General features: G+C 38.6%; 1 protein-coding gene across 1 annotated transcript in view; it reads left to right on the forward strand.

Annotated features, from left to right (window-relative positions):
* The first annotated feature begins 1,169 nt into the window (after positions 1-1,169).
* The window catches only part of LOC308222357 (uncharacterized protein), a 32,418-nt gene continuing 19,224 nt past the window's right edge, over positions 1,170-14,363 (forward strand). The window contains exons 1-4 of the mRNA XM_080620254.1: positions 1,170-1,276; positions 1,839-1,983; positions 2,188-2,264; positions 12,367-12,442. Coding sequence (XP_080476380.1) covers positions 2,236-2,264; positions 12,367-12,442 — 105 coding nt within the window. The 5' untranslated portion in view covers positions 1,170-1,276; positions 1,839-1,983; positions 2,188-2,235. The remainder of the gene's footprint in view (positions 1,277-1,838; positions 1,984-2,187; positions 2,265-12,366; positions 12,443-14,363) is intronic.

Here is a 14,363-nt window from a genome sequence, read left to right on the forward strand (position 1 = left end):
AACAAAACCCCCACAAAACCCAAAATCTGTATTACTCCAGATTTAGAAATGTTAAAAGTTTACTATCTTGACAAACAGAAGTCCTGTTTCTCTACTATCAGCACAATAATTTCAGACTAAACTGCAGCTCTGCCATAATCAGGCTTATAAATTATGTGGCAAGGAACGTTTACTCTAAAATTTAACACTGGCAGTTTCTCTCTCATAAATAAGCAAATATGAAATCCAAAAAGGCTGTTATTTCACAGCATTTGTACCTTAATACACTGTAAGCTATCAACTACTTAAATTCTTTCAAAAGACAAACACTTGAAGGAGTTTCAGAAACGACTTAAAGGCCAGCCTGAAAATGAAAATTAAAACTAATAGCAGAGACTGCACATTAATAATCAGTGATCCAGCACTAGTTCACCGATCATCTCTCCTTCATCCCCCACCTGCCTTCCATTCTAAAAAGAAGTGAACATGTCCTTTCATCTATCCACGTTCTGAACACAAGACGTGAACAGGACAGTGCTTCAAGACAGACGCAGCAGGCACGGCACTGGGGAGCAATCTACAGGCAAATCGAAGCAAAAAAACCCGAACACAGTAAAAAAAAAAAAAAAGTATGAAGGAATCCCGAACACAGAAGCCGAAACCTTTTCCGACAGAGAAAGTGTGAGCGAGGCCGTCTTTGTAAGACGAGGCCAACATACCCTCCCAACTGCACCCCCTCACAGACTCCTTCAAGCCTCCACAGCCCCGCTGAACTTCCGGCAACTGCTCATTCAGCTGTTCCACCAGGCCATCAAACTTCACTTCCAGAGCCGCACCTAGCACAAAGCCTCCTACCAAAAAAAACCACAGCTGCCTCTACCTCTCACTCAGCAATGACCAAATGGAACCAAAAAACCCTTCACCAAACCCCGCAACAACCATTCCCCAATGACGCCCCGCCCAGCAGCTGCGCGTGCGCCCCAACGCCCCACCCCCCGCCACCGTGAGCACGCATGCGCCTCTAGGTTGATCCCGCCCCCTTCACAAGTCCGCGCACGCGTAGAGGCCCCACCATCCTATTGGCCAGCCCCGTGTTGCGTACTCAGGGGCGGTTCTTTTGACCCCTCAGCCCTCTGCTTCGCGCAGGCGTAGTTGGCGCTCGCCGGTCCGGCTTTAGAGGAGCAGGCGCATTGCCTACCCCGGCAAGCCGGCCGGCTGCTGCACAGGCGCAGTCCGGACCCTTTCGGGAACGTTCTGTCTCGTCACAACCTTCCTCTGCAAGGGAAATCCTGTCAGGGTACGGGCCACCCGCAGCCCCGGTCCTCCCCGCCCCGCCGGCGTCCGGGCTTTCCCCTGTTTCCGACTCCTACTGTAGCCCGCGCCCCTCTCCGCAAAGCCCATCCCTCTTCGACAGCCGGCTGTCCGTCCCCGCGTAGTCGGGCCGCGACCTCCTTCCCCCCCAACCCCTTGCCCCGCTTTTTTTTTTTCCTTCCCCGAGCTCAGCCGCTTCCCGCTAAAAAGAAATGCCTCGAGCCGGCCTCGGAGGCCGGTCCTGCCTTGCGCTCCCCGCGATCTTGGGGGCATGCAGCTTTGAGGAGGGAGCCTTGCGCCATTCTCAAGCGTCTTCTCTGGAGCGGCGGACATGGGCCCTCCACGCAGGGGGGCTGCTCCCCTCGCCCTTTTCACTGCCCTGGTCCCACTGAGATCGGTGGGCGGTGGCGCTGGCCAGGATCTAGCGGGAGCGAACCCGTCTAGGTTAGAGTGGGGCAGGTGATGGTCCTTCTCTTGCTGAGGTGCCGGCCTCGCCTCTTGCAGCTGCCTGGAGCTTCTCATTGAGACAAGAGTTCTATCTGTGACAGCACAGGGGCAGAACAGACTGCTCCGAACCGCAGGAGAGGGACGGAAGGGGCTGCCAGAAAGATCTTCATCCCTGCAGCGTTGCTGCTAGAGTTAGAAATCTGCTGCCTCTCCTCTCGGTTTCGTTTGATCTCCTGGAGGGGAGAGGTGAGTTGTATTTCTCTCTTGTTGTGCTGTAGCAGTGGAGAAAATAGGCTAGCATGCAAGCTGCAGAACTTTTTCAGGATGGCTTCAAGCCCCAGCTGACTGCTTGGTTTATTTTACTTGAGACTCAGCCCTGTGAAAAGGCCCACTGATGGAGAAAGAGATCAGCACCGTGTTAACTGCGCGGTTCTCTCTCCTTTGCTGCAGTGCCCACTTTCACCGCTGTCTCCTGCTCTGCCTGCTCCTGCTTTCAGCATGGTAAAGAAGAATACTATCCCCGATGGGTAAGTATTCCTCACACTAAGCAAGAGGCAGGAGCGGGCACAGCCCTGCCCACAGAGAAGGGGCACTGACTGCCCCAGGCGCTTTCTTGTCACAAACATCTTCACCACCTACAGCGAGGTAAGGTAGGTATCTTCTCCAAGACAGGAACAACCCAGCCCTTCGTCCCCCAGGTGAGTATAATGCTCCGACCTGCCTGTGAACACTTCTTCATCAGCAAAATACAGTCCCTTCTTCCTAACCTTATCCTCAGGTACATACACTGGGGAAATGGGGAATAGTCTATCTTTCTGACTACTCAGATGTTTGCTACCAGGAGTGGAGGAAGAGCTGATAAGATGGGAGCAGGTGGTTGCATGCATGTGAACAAAGAATATTTTTATGGATTCAGGTCCAGAAATATCCTTTGGTTTTGTTTTTAACAGTAGGACAACAAAAATGTTTAAATAATTAAAATAATAACAAAAGTAATTAAAAAGCGCCAAATGGCATTATACAAGCTTTCTGATGTCTTGATTGGGAGTGCATATGGGGATCACAAAAAATTCTGTCAATTCTCCAGCTCTACTGGGAAGAATAAGAAAAAGGAAGTCCAAGTTTAGAAGTTTAACCCATGTGTTACTGCTGACATCAGTACAAACTTCTTCGATAGAAGAGTGTGCTGAGGTATAAAAGCACACTGTAGTGGGACAAGAACTTGCAGTTTTTACGTTACGTGAGGCAAGGTTGATGTTGTCCTGGTTTCAGGGAAACCTGAGGAGGAGGAGCAATAAAATGTGAAAAGCATGGTTTCCTGCAAAATCTGTTAGCCTAAAAGCAATAAATAGAAACAAAAGTTGAAGAAATTTTCAAAATAACTTAATGAGATTTAGAAGTTTGTTTTCATAGCTGACAAACTCAGAGATTAAAATTAGAATAAAATTTAAGAAAAGCTATTTAAGTTTGTCTTTCTCTGAGAGTTTCTATGAAATTTCAGTTGAAAGTTGGACAAAATTGAGCTAACCTGGGTTAGGTTTGCAAGCAGTAACGCAGAAAGCCTGAAAAGAATAACTGTCCTCCTTGGTTTTGCCATATTGGGAGATTATTGCTAAAACATAGAGAATCAAGTGTTCATTTCTCCCTTCTTTTTCCCCCTTGCATTTGAACTGGAGCTTTCAGGCTATATGCATTTCTGAAGTGTGGAAGAAGCAGTGGATTGTACTTTGGCTTCTGTGATTGGAAACAGCTGTGTATCTTTCAAGGGGAGAAACATCTACTGTGGAGTAATTGGTTATGAAGTTTGTGCTACCGTGTGACAGAGTTCATGATACTGAAGTGCTTTCAGCTTCTCCAGGAACTCACTTTTTGGTAATATTAACAAATAAGGCTAGACGTCTATAGTATTGGGGTTTTGGCAGTAAAGGGTTTTAAGGAGTTGTCAGTCTCCTGATCTCATGCAGCAATATATTGATGTCATCCTTGTGCTAGCATAATATGTTACAGTCTTTTGCTGTGATTAGTTTAGTATACCGGGAAAAAATAGCAGTGAATGCTGGAAGAGCACTTAAGGAAAACTAATTTTAACCTAGATGTCCTGCACATGCAGTTTACTGGCCCCAGAAATAGCTGTTGGCAGAATTGAGATTCTGGTACTCTACTATAGCATAGGGACCAGTCTAGATGCTAGCATGCTATGGAAGTACAGCCTTGATCATATCACACTACTCTAACAGCAAGAAATCTAACAGTAACTGTGTTGTTTTTAATGATACTGCAAGAGAAACTTTGCAGTTGACAGACAAAAGAAAGCCACACTACATACAGACTATTTTTAGATTATCTGTTACTGCCTCAATTCTTTATCCAGTTCTTAAAGAGTCTCAATCCAAATTCTGTTCCACTAATTAAAGCAATAGAATAACTTTGAGGTTTATTTAAGTTATAAGCAGCTAGGACTAGTGCAACTAAACAAGAAATGTTGATTCTGTTTTCAACTGGTCAGCTAAATACTATAGCCTTTTACAATACTGTCTGCAACATAATTAAAGTTGCCTTTATGTAAGGGTCGTGCTATAGCATTAAGCAAACTTGCTAGATATCAGCACTTTTGGGTGTATTTAAAGTAATATCAAAGTGATACTAGTTGCCAATGATGCTACTGAGTCTGTTGGTCTTGTACCTTGTTCTTAGCCCACTGTCACCTAACCCATGTTTGGGTTAGGTGAATGTTTGATCTGATGGTATTTGCACCATTTTTGCTCCAGCAGTGAGAGGAGGGGATGCACTAGAAGTAAGATATATTTTTCATGTATTCCTTCATAGCCGAAAGTGTTTCTTTTTTCTCAGTAATGTCTAGGAGCAGAGCTAAGGTGTACAGTGTTCATTGCGGTCTCAATCCTAGAAAGTAGTGCTGGAGAAGTAATTTTACTACAGAGCGAGACATCAGTATAAGAGAGGGATTCAAGTGACAGCTTGCTATGTCATTTCCACCATGGAGTCAAGTTCTGGTTCTTCACAGTTTCTGAAATGGTATTGTCCTTCAGTAATTGCATACTATGATGTTTTAAACATCATACAGTAAAAGGAGTTCAAATTACAAAACAGTCATAAAACACTGTGGTGTTTTTACAGATTGATGTATGTTTGTGCTTCAGCATTCAAAATCCTGCTGTGGGTATAATTTCATAAACTCAGATTCAGTTCTGAAAAACATTGGCAGAAATGTCACCTTACATGTTTCCCTTAAATGGTATAAAAAATACCAGCAGTGGGATCTTTTTATTATAAAGACAAAGCTGAATTCTTTCTGCCAATGCACTATAAACATACTTGTTTAACTGATTTTTTTTCCTATGCAGACTTAAAAGCATCAGCATTTTCATTTAGATAGGATCATTAAATACTGTGGCAGAACTGATTGGGCATGTTCAAGGGTGGATGGGAGAGAAGGGATACCATGAGGTGAGAGTTTATTTGTAAAGTAAAAGTGCCTCTTACCATCAGGCATAGAACATTTTCACTTGAAAATATGGGATGGAGAGAAATTAATTCTTATAATACCCAACTAATGATAACATTATTGTAAGTGTTGAAGGCCCGTATCTTGTGTACAAAACACCACCACAAATATAAAGCTATGCAATTACTTCCTGACACAGTAAGGAAACATTTCTCCCATGCTTTATAACCGCACTGTTTTTTACAAGCTAGGATTTACTTGTATCCCACTTACAGAGGATGACAAAAAGCAAAGTATGACATCTGTGTAGTAACAGATGATTAAGAGCTATATTCCCTTCCTTCTGGTTTTGACCTGTTCAGTATGTGTTCTGTCTTGACAGAATGTCGTGGTCTTTGCACAGCTGTCTTTTCTTCAACAGAGTAGTACCGACTGTCTGTCTAGAGAGGTACGGAAGCTGCTTAGAAAATAATATGGAAAAATACCATAATTACTCTGTATAGGTATTACAGTACAAAGGTTTTTATTCCTTTTTTTTAGCATATACTAATGCAAACATCAGTTTCATCAGCAGTCTGAAGTGGGTTTAGGCTTTAGAAAGACCAGTGTTTGCCATAGAGAGTTTATAGGATATCTCTTGAGAGTTTGCCATGCTCTGTATTTTTGTGTAACCCTATCATTGAGATCTGACAAACTTAAGACATGAATCTTTCAAATTATTTTCAATTCAGTGGTTCTATTGTATGGTACCTATAAGTTATTTAGTAGCTCTGTTATGTACATTAAATATGTACATAATATGTACATTAAAAATGTACATAATACCTTTATATGAAGGATACTATTTTTCTTCTAAAAAAATCATAGAGTAAATAGTAAGGTATTTTGCAGTTCATTGATACATAGTTTTGTATGTTTCAAAACTTACATAAATTTGCTATCACTTTTTCACTTGGTTTTTTTTTTTGATAGCAAGATGTACGCAAAATATAGCTATTATAGTGTACTCTGCTTGGATTAGTATATTGGTGCTCAACATACCTTTGAACTTGACTAAAGAAGCTTCAGAATGAACACTGAATTTTGCCTTACTCAAATTTACTGTAAACTTGCTTTTATCATGGGCATTTCTATAATGTCTTCTCTTATCCTGCTTGAAGCTAGAGGCTGCTATGTGGGCCCTGTTGATGATGCTTAGTTGGTTGGTTTTGGAGCTGATTGTTTTCTAAAAGTGTTTTGGTTTTTTTTTTAAAGTTTTTGTTGCCTTTTTTTTTCTTTTTTTTTTTTTTCTTTTATCCTGCAACAGACGCCATTTCACTGGTTGCTGCCTTTACAAAGCATATGGCTGCTGGATTCATGGGTTAATCTAGGTCACATATCTTGAAAAATTTTATTGGATAGAATCATAGAACCATAGAATCATAGAACAGTTAGGGTTGGAAAGGACCTTAAGATCATCTAGTTCCAACCCCCCTGCCATGGGCAGGGACACTCCACGCTAAACCGTATCACCCAAGGCCTCATCCAACCTGGCCTTGAACACCGCCAAGGATGGCGCATTCACAACCTCCCTGGGCAACCCATTCCAGTACCTCACCACCCTCACAGTAAAGAATTTCTTCCTTATATGCAATCTAAACTTCCCCTGTTTAAGTTTGAACCCGTTACCCCTTGTCCTGTCACTACAGTCCCTGATGAATAGTCCATCCCCAGCATCCTTGTAGGCACCCTTCAGATACTGGAGGCTGCTATGAGGTCTCCACGCAGCCTTCTCTTCTCCAGGCTGAACAGCCCCAGCTTTCTCAGCCTGTCTCCATACGGGAGGTGCTCCAGTCCCCTGATCATCCTCGTGGCCCTCCTCTGGACTTGTTCCAACAGTTCCATGTCCTTTTTATGTTGAGGACACCAGAACTGCACACAGTACTCCCAAGTGAGGTCTCACGAGAGCAGAGTAGAGGGGCAGGATCACCTCCTTTGACCTGCTGGATACATGAAGCTAGTTTCTTTTCTGTTTTACTGAATATATGTGAAATGTTTAGATTAAAGAAAAAGACAATGAAACATGCTTGTTTTTTATTTTAATTAAAAAGGACAAGCAGAGTAATACATTTCCATGTAAACTAGACTTAAAAACCTCTAATAGATTAGCTGTCTGGAGTCTGTAATATCAGTAACAATTGTTTGTAACAGGAAGTCATTCAAGCATCACAGAAATTCCAGAGGGAAGGGAGAATTATTTTTTATTTTGATTTCAACACTTTTCTCAACCAAAACCCAATTCTTTTATTTAGAATGGCAGGCAAAATTCTGCCTGTGTTTTAAGGTAAGTGGTGGTAGTTGGGGAGTGATGAAGACAAACATGATAGGGAAGTGGGAACTGCAAAATTGTTAATCTGTATGTTTTGTTGACTTTCTTGATCTGCATGTAGTCCATGGATTGATTGCCTGTTTGAAAACTTAGAGAAATAAAGCTGTAATTGAAAATGTATTGTGTGCACAACATGTCACTTTTTATTTAGGTGCTGTAGTCTCTTAATTACTTTTCTGTTTGAACATGCAAAATTTGTGGGGTTTTGTGGTTTTGGATAGTTTAAAGTTCAGAAAAAAATTAATTGCCACATTACGCCCATAAAAGGTTATCATAGCTATTCTTGTACAAACTTAAGAGTTTGATTTGCAGTTCTTTTTACACACTTCTTGAGATTCTGAAGGGAGTTTGTTTTATGAAAGAACCAGATATATCACAGATTTTAAGATGATAGTTTGCTTTATGTATGCTGACCTAGATTATGTGCAATTTGACAACAGCATGTAGAGAAGTTCTCAGACTTTAGTTTCTTCCTGGATATGCCTTCTTCTGACTAATATTTGTATTGGGAAGCTGCAGTGTTTCTTTGAATTTCCATGATTCCATTTTAAATTCTTATCATAGCATCTTTCTAATGTGAATGCCATTGGTTCTATGGACAGAACTATTTGATGCAACTGCCTAGATTTATTTCTAGGCATAGAAATAAATTTCATGTCTGTGTCTCAGTAAGACACCACTGCCTCTTTTAAGAAACCCTTCCTGCCATCTTTTCAGCTACTTCATGTCCAGCATGGTTTTTGCTCAAGCTTTGATTACCTTTTAGTCATCGGTACAGGAGTGATGACAGTGCCAAGTCTTGTGTTAACACCTTTGACTCCTGGCTGTCTTCTGTTACTTATGTTCAAGCAGAACACAAATCATGTGTCACAATTCTCATTCATACTTGTTAAAATGTTTATTTCAGCCTCTGCTCATGAAACTTCTGCTTATGTGACCGCCTGCCGCTCACTTGTTTTTGGTCATTTCTGCCTTTATCTAGGCTTCTCTCAGAGTTTTACTTTGTTTAGTCCCTGTCACCCATAATTCCCAGCCAGATTCCTTTGTTGGCAACAGAACAAATTTGAATTCATTTCCTTAGATGACCTTTACTTAATCTCTGTTTTCTACTGGTTTTAGTTTGAGATAATTTTTAGTTCTGCAGCAATATGCTGACATTTCCTTTTTAAATATAATTTTAAAGCTAACATGGAATACCTACATCATATTTTGATGAAGACTGCCTTCAGTTTATTTTCTACCATAGAAGTGTCAGCAGCTTTCAAGTTTCTTGCTGGTTATGCAGATTTATTTCTGGAAGGATTTAAACAGCTTTAAATACAGGAGCATAAAAGCCAGAAGTTTATTAACATCTGACAACAAACTGGAATTCTGGTGCATTGTTCTGTCAATGCCTTAATCTGAAAGAAAAAGTCAGAATTTTTACAAAGCCTTTTTTACATGCTGATGATGAAAAATAAGATTTTTAGACCTTTTTTAAAAAATCATTTCTTACTGGGTCCTAATTGCTCATATTTATGATAATCATGGTTTTTCATGAGAAAGCAGGTTAAAAAATATCTGAATTTCTAATTCATGGCATCTTTTAAGTTGTCTTACTCCATAAGGTAATTGGTCTTTTGTGGTTGGGACTTTTTTACTTCTGCCTTCCTTCAAAATGTTTCTGAACATACAGATGTGAATATGTCTGGCTGTCAAATTAAGTCCTACTTTTGTAAAGCATTTCATACATTTTATTGGTAGAGGTAACACCAAAGAATAATTGAACTAGGTGGAAGAAAAAATACTGCATTCTTGTTCGGTTTATCTCTATGATAGCATTTGCTGCACTAGTTTCTATATCTCAAGGTAGAGTCCATTTTCTAATTGTATTTGGAAGTGTAAGAGCAAAAGCAGGAGGAGTATTTCCTTTTTCTTTTTTTTTTTTTTTTTTTTTAAATAAATGCATGTAATTTCCAGAGTTATGTAAATTAGCAAGGGGCAGAAGCTGGTATTAAACCTGACTTTGTCATTAATTTTAACAGTAGTTCAGATTAAATATACATCTAAATAAGGTTCATGGCATTTAGGACCTTTCCAAGATGAAGTGAATGAGATAAAGTATGCACAGAGTAGGTGTCACAGTTTAGCCTGTAGATTTTGTTTAGGTTTTTTTTTTTCAACTGAGCACTTCTTGCAACGAAGATATTTCATGATGTTGTGGGGTTTGTTAGCATCGGTAATATTTTCAGCTCTTTTGCACTGCGTGTGATCTTTTCATATTCATATATGTTCATGAACGATTCGTATACAATTTACCTGAAACTAGAAGAAATGGAACATAGTCTCAAATTTTTGTTTCTATAATTTACAGCTAGTATACGACGACCAGACTCCAAAGTTTACAAGCTTAAAAATTCACTTAGGAAGACTTCTAAAGTTAGAATGCTTCTGTAATACCCAGTCTGTAATTTTTTGAGCAATGCTTTTCAGACTACAGTGATTGAGAATGTGCTCTTTTTTTATCTCTGTAATCAACTGTCCTAAACTAAGGAAATACCTGAAGTAGGAGACCGGTTTTGTTTGCTCATTGCTATTATGAGGTATAAAGTTCCTGCAGTAATTTAGGATTTAGTGAAAAGGTTTTACTTCAAACATCTCTTAGGGATTTAATCTCTAGCTTGCCCTTATACCTTCTCCCCTTGTATCAGTCTTCTACATGACAGCTGTTCGTGACAGCCTTCCTAATGATGAGTTACTGCTAGTCCTTTGTTGCTTCATTTGTTACCCATTAAACTAAGCATTTGTAAGTCTACACTGTAAGTCTCAATTACATTTCTGGTTGCCATGCTATAAGCGTTTCCGTTGTTACTTCCAAGCATCTGCGAGTGGTAATGTTATTGTTTATATACTATGACAAGAACAGTTATGCGTATTTCATTGAGCATTTTGCTAGCCAACATTTAATTTTTGTTATAGTCCTGTATGGGAATTGTGAACAAAGCGAAATACTCGGTGGTTAGACTACTTTGAAATGGAGTATTCAGTTCATTTTATAATTTATGTGGTTTTATGGAAATCAGAAAGGAATCTAAAGGCTGTTGGATGCTCCCTTTAAAGGAAGAGATTAATTTAAGCATTAATTCACAAATTGTAAGTGAATGGGCGCCAGTGTTAAAGACTCTTACAAAAAATATTTTGTATTTTAACAGTTGAGGTGGAAATGGAAGAAGGCTATGTAGATTTTAACTCATCCATCTACATCTTCTGAGGTCATAGAAATAATGTGTCCTCACTTGAGGAGAAGAAATAAAAGTCCTAAATTTAGTAAGTTACCTCTTTGAAGGTAAAACTAATATGCTGATTAAACTGTTTTCCTCTTCAGGTCAAGCTTTTCATGCTTTTAAAAAAAACCCTGAAATCTCTGAGATATGATATATCAAGAGCTTTTTTTAGTACGACGTAGAATTTGTGAATACCAGTTCTTTGTGGGTTTCAAGTTACTAGTGTTTTGAGTGTTGTAACAAATATTCACATTAGTAGGTGATTTTTGCTATGTTTTGGTGTGATGGAATATTCTCTGCCTTTTTCAAAATATGAAGAGAAAGTTCAGTCAAGAATGTTTCCTTGAAAAAGCAGTATATTACAGAGTAAACATGTTTGCAAAATCTAGCAGCTTTGTATTTTTAATGGAAGTAAATTTTGCATTTCATTGTCAACTGAGTGATTGATATGAGCCTGTGATAACTTTTTAAAGGTGTCTGATTTAGCCAAGTTGAAAAATTTTCACCAGCTATAATAGAAAAATACTTTTTTAACCTGTTGAACCTAACTCATCTGCTTTGCTTTACATTGATGCCACTTGTTTGTAAATGCAATGTCCTATTATTCTGAGGAGAGTAATTTTTTGGAATTTGAAGAAGAATTTTGGAATTTGAAGAAGGAAAAAGACTCTTTTCAAATGGCCTGGTGATACATTGAAACCAGTTCATGGAATAATTGCAGATTTGGGGATTTAATTCTACTGTATGATAACAGCAATTCTTTCTAAGAAGTATTTTCTTTGTGGTGGTGCTCTAAGGAGAATAAAGATGCATTTTGTCATGGCTTCTGACTTTAGACTTCCAAACAATAAAAATATCTTTCTTTAAACTGTGTATTGTGCGAAATAAGCTTCTGCCCTGATCAGTGCTGTAGCAATATTCTGTTTATTTTCTTCCAACATCTTTTAGGCGGCTCCCTGTTTCTGTTATCCCAAAATAAAGCTGATCTGTTGTTTTTTTTCAAATATATAATAACAAGTTTTTATAGTTCTCCTAAAAAGATTTTAGTTTCTTGGTAAAGCAGGCAGGTTACTAATGTAGATGGATTTAAAAAAATATTTTACTTGCGCATCAGGATTGAATTGGTCTTTTTTTCAAACTCGTGCACATCAGTTACAGTTGCTTGCTTATGTGGTCAGGGAATTCTAGGAACTATTTGATCCTTCTGTTTGGAAATCTAACTTAATATATTATGGTAGTAGTTGCATGGCGCACCCTAGGAAAAAATAAAACTCATATTTTACTTGCAGAAGTTTGAAATAACTATTATATTCAAAGTATGTGAAACATGGCACCAGATTTGGCTCATATTTGTAAGATGATTAACATAGTTTGAAATAACTTATAATTTTAAAGGAACATAATTTTTATGTGTTTTGTTTTACCACAATTTTAAAAGGAAATTTAAAAAAAAAAAGTTTTATGAAGCTATGGGTGTTGTCTGTTGAATTGTGTCATCTGGAGATATTTAACAATAACTATTTTTTTCCTTACAGATGGCGGAGTTTGACACCAGTTGGACAGCCTATACCAGGAACTAGATTTATTGCATTCAAAGTACCTTTAAAAGGGGTATGTATAGAAAGTAACTACAGATTGTACCATATTTTACAAAACCAATGAAGAATAGCGTGAATATTCATGCAAACTTAAGGAAAGTTTTATGGTAAAATAATCAAATTTAGCCCTTCTAGTCATCTACTAGTGCCTTTTTTACATAATATTCTATATTTTTCCCCTTTCTTTTAAAATTTGTATTTAGTGTTACTCTTTTTATTTGTCTTTTAAAAATCGTAAACTCTCTATAATCAATCAGCACAATTAATTTCATCACTAATAAGTGGCCTAAATTCATTTATGCTATTTAACATCTTTTCATGACTGTTGTAAGAAAATTGTATAGAAGGGGTTATGATAGTAATAACAATCTAGGCAGTGTAATCCAAAATACAATTTTATGGAACTGAAGCACTCAGTAAAGGATACCAGCTACTGCAGTTCTCTTAAAATTACAGATTACCAATTTCATAAGCAAAAAGCTGAAGTGATCTGGAGGAGTGGAGTATATTTAAGAAAGAAGTCTTCATAGATTTATTAATGTCTTAGTGCTTCCTTTAGATTATTACTAACAGGGAGTGCCATCTTAATCTATAAAATAGATCTTTTAATTCTTTGTGACAATACAAAATGTGAAGGCTGTCTTTTTTAGACTCTTCAGTTTTTTAGTGAATTGAGGCGTAAGTCAGATAGTGCAAATTTGTCCTTCTACGTAAATTAACACAAGTGCTGTATAAATTCTCACATGACCTTGCTTCAGATACACAGGAAGTAAAAGTTAATAAGCTCTTTTAAAGTTTAGTGGCTAGACATAACCTTAGCAGTAAAGAGTAAATAGTCTGTCTAAGCTGTTGTCTACAGATTGCACTCTAGTATTCATAGACAAAAAATTTGGTTCTTTGGGTGTATTAGTGCCCATTATGTTTTCAGTCACCATTCAGTTCTGCTTCCTGCAGATCCTTTTACAGCTTTATTATGATGGTTTGGTTACTTTGACACCAAGGATCTCATGTGTCACATTAGTCATATTCTCCATGGATGGATTGTACAGTCATGTGTGTTTTTCCTAAGACCATCAGTGAACAGATCTAGAAGTGAATATGAAATTCAGTAGATTTATAAGTAGCTTCTTTGCTATTGGGGTATTTGCTGTTGGGGTATTTTGTGTCATCAGCTCTTGTAATTCCACTCGATCCAGCACCAATGTTTTGTATAGATGCAGTATTCCAAGCAGGATTTGATCAGTGTGTGTACTTCCAGTTCACTGTCTCGGTCACTCTAGATTTCAGAGAAAGATACTTCATTGCTAACTTTACTCTTTTCCTTGCAGCTCCTATGGTAGTCTGGAAGGAGCTCCACCAGAGATCATAAAAAGGGCAGGCATTCTCAGAGAACATTTATAACAATATCATAAGTAGGCACTGTATGTCAGTGTGTTGCTTACTTCCAGTCCTACTGGGCCATAGATCCCTTTTCTGTGGAAGCTGTCTTTCAGCTTGGCCAGATACAAAGTCTGGTACCCAAGAAAGCAAAGCATGTAACGTTTCTGTCCTTTTGGTTTGTTCAGTGTCAACTGCGCAAGATACAGAAATTACAAATCTGCCAGAGACTGTGTGCTTGAAGCTCATGGAGTTTCTGACAGAATACATGTAAAATGCGTAACTGGCTAAACTGTGATGTCTTTGCAAAGATTGGAAGTAGTAGTATTAAGTTGGTGGAACAGACCTCTTAAGCAGCTTCCTCCTTTGCTATCTGTTAGGAAATTGATGATTGGTCGTTTCACCCAAAAGAGACAAAACATAGTTTCAGTATTTCAAGACTCCAGGTTTATTGTTTTAGCAGTAGATATGCTGCTAATGAAGGCTTTAAGGTCACAGATTTACTTGCAAGGATTTTGTCTTTCCTTTCAGATCATCGTTGTAATGCTAACAGTAAC

The sequence above is a fragment of the Psittacula echo genome (assembly GCF_963264785.1).
Source record: "Psittacula echo genome assembly, chromosome: 6".
Taxonomy (NCBI): domain Eukaryota; kingdom Metazoa; phylum Chordata; class Aves; order Psittaciformes; family Psittacidae; genus Psittacula; species Psittacula echo.